Raw genomic sequence first — 4,433 nt, forward strand, 5'->3', positions numbered from 1 at the left:
TTAAATAAAACCTTGAAACTATTGGTACTAGGTTCAAACCTGCTCCATGAATTCATGGCACTCGATCTGTTCCTCCCGGGACATGGAAGGAAGAAAACAAGGAATAGCCACCCCTTGTGGAGTGAATCCATCCCCCGACGGGAACAGAGATTCGCTTGAGGGGAATCGTGGTGAGTTAGGACCAGAAGGTTCGCCTTGGTTAGAAGTCATCTTTGATCTAAAAAAGAAGAATTACAAAGTTCATTATAAAAAAAAAATCTATTGGAAAATTTCCAAAATCCAACTCTCCTTATATAGAAAAAATATGTAAGGGCACTCACTCGAATATTTATTGGAAAAAAAAGTTAAACGTCAATGTATTGATCTGACTGTTATGACCTCTCGATTCTCGAGTACATGCAAAAATAAGACCTACGAAATATAGGTTATTCAAGTATCACTTAACACCTAGTAGGCGAAATTAACTTCGAACTCGAAATTCGAAGACAATCAATAAATGGTATCACACCTTTTTATCTCTTAGGGAAAGCAAACAGTTCTCACTAGAGGTTTCCCTAATCGAACACATTTGAAGTATTGCAAAGTGTTCTTGTAAGCCGAGCTCTAACCTCGCAACCGAGAGACCGAGAAAAATTCCAATGTTTTTTCTTTAAAAAAGGCAAGTAGGTCTGATCAGCCTATCTCTCCTATAATCTTAAACCATTTCGGTTAGGAGGACTTTGCAAACACTCCAGGTAAAATCGATGGTTTCCACCAAAATTAAATATTTCTTCCAAAAGTAGTGAAACAGCCCCATGGCCAACAAAGCGAATTTCATGTCTTAAAATCAAAAGGGACAATCCCCATAAAAGGTGAATGCAATCACCATCATTCAATCATAGGCGAACCGCCTTCATCTCCTGCTTGATTTGAGACAAGAGCACTCCCGACGTCAGTGTTCTGAGTTGTGGGAACCACCTCAGGGTTAAGCGAGCTAGCATCTTGAGGAGTTTCGCTCTTCGATTCAAGACCGTCTCCCATAATCGAGGAGATGGCAGGATCACGACCAGAGAATCCTTGTTCCGAACTCATTAAAATGAGCGCGAGGAGAACCTGTTAACATCATCTCGTCCAGAGACAAACCGATATTTGGCTCAGTCAATGGAGGGGAATCGGCGAACTCAGAAACAAACTGCTGCAAATTCAAATACGGCTGAGGAGCAGTAGCCAGCTTAGCTTCAGTCTCAGCAAGCTCAGCGCCAACTGTTTCCTTTTCTTCAGCCAAGTTGACCTTTCCGTCCTCTATCTCCTTGATTAAATCGAGATTGCTCTTCATCTCATCACGCTCGGAGTTAAGTTTGTTCCAAGCTTTATCTGTAGTAATAAATTCCTGCACAGCGAGGAGAAACTTTGCCCAACTCCTTTAACCTCTTTCCGAGCATCGTGAGATATTTTACGAACATCTCGATCTTTGAGTTCGGAAAGAGATTCATTTTTGCGCTCGAGCTCCTCAGCAGCTGTTTTGACCCTGTCAAGCTCTGATCTCAGAAGCTCAATCTCGCCCTTTGCGAGGTTATGGTTAGCAAGGGCAGTCTCTAGTCTCTGCTCAGTTTCGATTAAAATCTTCCTTGTCTCCTCGCCAGATCTCTCGAGTTGTTCGATTTTCTCTTGGCTCGCCGAATCAAGGCCAGCAGTCTCCTGCACGAGCTGACTGGAAGATTGCAGTTTCTCTATCTCTCCCTCAGCAACAACAGCTTTCTTGGAAACTTTGGCAAGTTCCTCTTCGTAATAGTTTATGATGCCATTTACGTCCAAAGTTGCCTAATGAAAGAAGATGGTTTTTTAAAAAAAAAAAATTTCGAAATCAGTTGTTGAAGGGTGCAAATAGTCAAACCTGGGAGGAGTGGAATGAATGGCTGACATACATCTTCTTGATATCAGGCTTCCACCACTCAAAGGACGGGAGTTTCTTCCCAAAGCGGGTGTGGAAGCACCTAAACATGTTCCCAATCTTCTCTTTGTCTAGAATAAAGATAGTTATTTAAGGATTGAGCTTCTTGAGAAGTTGATTGATCCAAAGTAACAACACGATAATTAAAGGTTACCTGATTGGGACGAAGCTCTGGCAAGAAGTCCCGAACTCGGAGACGATCGAACCCTGGAAGTATTACCTCGGGGTCGTCTAGGGGGTAACATCCCTGAACCCAGCGGATCCTTTAAAACGATTCCTGAATCAGGATTTATATCCTGAGTTTCAGCAGATTCAGGAATAGGCATATTCGAAGAAGTGTTTCTGCCCTTCCTTGTCTTTTTGGGGCGCCCCTGGGGCAGGGGTTCAAGGTCTTCGGCCTTCCTCTTTTTCATGAGAGAAGAAACACATGTAAGGCGTTCTTCGTCAGCGGTGGCAGCGACCACGTTGTCTGCTGCTGGGATGGGGGAGGAAGCGCTGTTCACAGCGACCGCCATTGACTTTGAACCTTCAAGAGATCCATCGTCAACAAGGAGAGTTTTCCGATAGACTTTTTCGTCCTCGGTGGAAGTTGCGTTTTTCTTGTTTTTCCCGATTAGGGAAATCTGATCTTTAATCTTTTTGTTTGCCTCTTTGATCTTTCTCCTGTCTCGGGCATTCAGACTCGAGAGATCAATCTCAGCAGGAGGAGGGTCGACGGGGCGAGTAAGTGTCATTCTGACAGAAAACCCGGCGCCGTGAATTCTTTCCAGAGTAAAAGAATTCCAATTAACTGGCCTCTCCAAGACGGCCTTGTAAAATTTGAGAAAATCGACGGATGGAACTGGTCGAATCTGAGGACCTGCGAGAAAACAAAGAAATGTTGAAACGCAGTTTGAAATAACAAAGGGAGCTTATTCAGTTAAGTCCCAATTTCTACCCAAATTCGATGACCAGTGACTTCGAGGGAGTTCGGAAGAACTTTGAATAGAAAAATTATTTATGCGGAAGAAGAACCAAAACTTCCTCCAGGCGGTGTCCTTTAAAGAAAGGCCATCAATGAGATTCCGATCCACGTTTGGATAAAGGGTATAATATCCAGAAGTTCGGGATTCGCGAGCTTGGAAAAGTTCCAGGAGTTCGCAAAGTCCCAATGAGTAGCCCGCCTCCGCCGCAACAGTGAGGGTACACAAAAGATACCGGAGCATGTTGGGTGACATCTGGGAGAAAGCAATTCCCAGATGATTGAGGTAGACAAGAAGCACCTCAGGAAGGGGAAGGAATATGCCGCACCCTTTGAAATATATTTCATAGGCACAACAGTAACCTTCTCGCCCCGACTCCGGAGACTCGAAGGGCTCCGGGACTACCATCTCTACCTCAGGGGGGATGAGACATAATCTACGAAGATTGTTGAGAGAATCGATAGTTGATTCACTCTGGGGGTGAAGATCAAACCCATCTCCGGTTTGAATCTGGGATTCGGACCCTTCACCCATGAGAGCTTCAAGATTGCCAGCCTCGTATTCGCGGAATTCGGAAGAAAGGTTCGACATTTTACGAAAGGGATTTTTTACCAGAAAGAAAACAATGACTTCTGTAATAAGGATGAAGGTTTTCTAGGTAAAGAAGATAAGATGGAAAAGTAATATTACCTCTTAGAGCCCTAAAGTATGATGAAAGACCGCCTCAAGAATATTGGGAAGTGGGACGGTTTTGCCCGTTGTATTAATATAAAATTAAGAAATTAATGATGACGGTTGTCAGAGAAATCAAATCATCTGATTATCCGAGATCAGCGTAATAGCGAAAAACATGGAATAATTTTGGAATGTTAAAGATCTCGAGTCATTAATTACAGTTTACTTAAGTCTTCCAAGCCGAGCACACAGCTCGCAAGACTTGGGGGGCTAAATGTTGGGGTCGGATCCCACACATCTTCGGTAGGATCCACTTGGATCTGTCCACGTCATTATTACATAATAATCCTCTTGGATCTCTAGATGTTTCATTGCGAGAATCGAGCTCGACCTGTCGGAAGTTCGATTCAGTTTATTAAAGAGCTCGATCTTTACCAGTACGGAGTTCGCTCTTATTCAACATACAGTTCGCATAAAGGAAGGCCGAAGCGAGGATAATATTGTTCGAGGTTAGCGGCAGCGTCAAGACGCAGGAGTTCGGAGTCAACAAGAAAGAGTTCGGAAGATCCACGCGAAGCCCAAGATAGTTCAAATTCAAGCCATTTCGGTCAAATTGTAACCTACATGATTAATGCGGATCAATGCAATTATGAGCAGGAAGTGACCGCATTGATCATGTTTTCTCTATAAAAACAACCTCAAACGCATGTGTCTGAGGAAGAACGACTTTTTCCTCTTACGATCAAGCAATAAAACATACTTTTTCTTTTACAATTTTGCAAGGCTTTTTACTATTTTATTCTTTCCAAAGTTCATTCGCTTTACTTAGTTTCTTGGTTACTTCCCTTTTCAATTCCATATTTTCA

The 4,433-nt window shown here is 43.1% G+C and overlaps 1 protein-coding gene across 1 annotated transcript; it reads right to left on the reverse strand.

Moving 5' to 3' along the window:
* Window positions 1–867: 867 nt before the first annotated feature.
* On the reverse strand, window positions 868–3,483 carry LOC110227071. The gene is made up of 6 exons (XM_021020201.1): window positions 2,868–3,483; window positions 2,085–2,789; window positions 1,874–2,001; window positions 1,441–1,800; window positions 1,123–1,369; window positions 868–1,055 (listed from the first exon to the last, which is right to left on the reverse strand). Exons 1-6 carry the CDS (start codon window positions 3,481–3,483, stop codon window positions 868–870), a joined length of 2,244 nt encoding a protein of 747 aa, XP_020875860.1.
* Between the last annotated feature and the right edge of the window lie 950 nt (window positions 3,484–4,433).

The sequence above is a fragment of the Arabidopsis lyrata genome, assembly GCF_000004255.2.
Source record: "Arabidopsis lyrata subsp. lyrata unplaced genomic scaffold ARALYscaffold_9, whole genome shotgun sequence".
Taxonomy (NCBI): domain Eukaryota; kingdom Viridiplantae; phylum Streptophyta; class Magnoliopsida; order Brassicales; family Brassicaceae; genus Arabidopsis; species Arabidopsis lyrata.

Excerpts from the sequence above, each read along its gene's own strand:
- LOC110227071 (XM_021020201.1), bottom strand. The coding sequence starts at position 3,483 with ATGTCGAACCTTTCTTCCGAATTCCGCGAATACGAGGCTGGCAATCTT. Across the intron at positions 1,370-1,440 it reads CCGAACTCAAAGATCGAGAT|GAATTTATTACTACAGATAA; the intron begins GTTCGTAAAATA and ends CTCGCTGTGCAG. Across the intron at positions 1,056-1,122 it reads ATTGACTGAGCCAAATATCG|GATTCTCTGGTCGTGATCCT; the intron begins GTTTGTCTCTGG and ends GTTCGGAACAAG.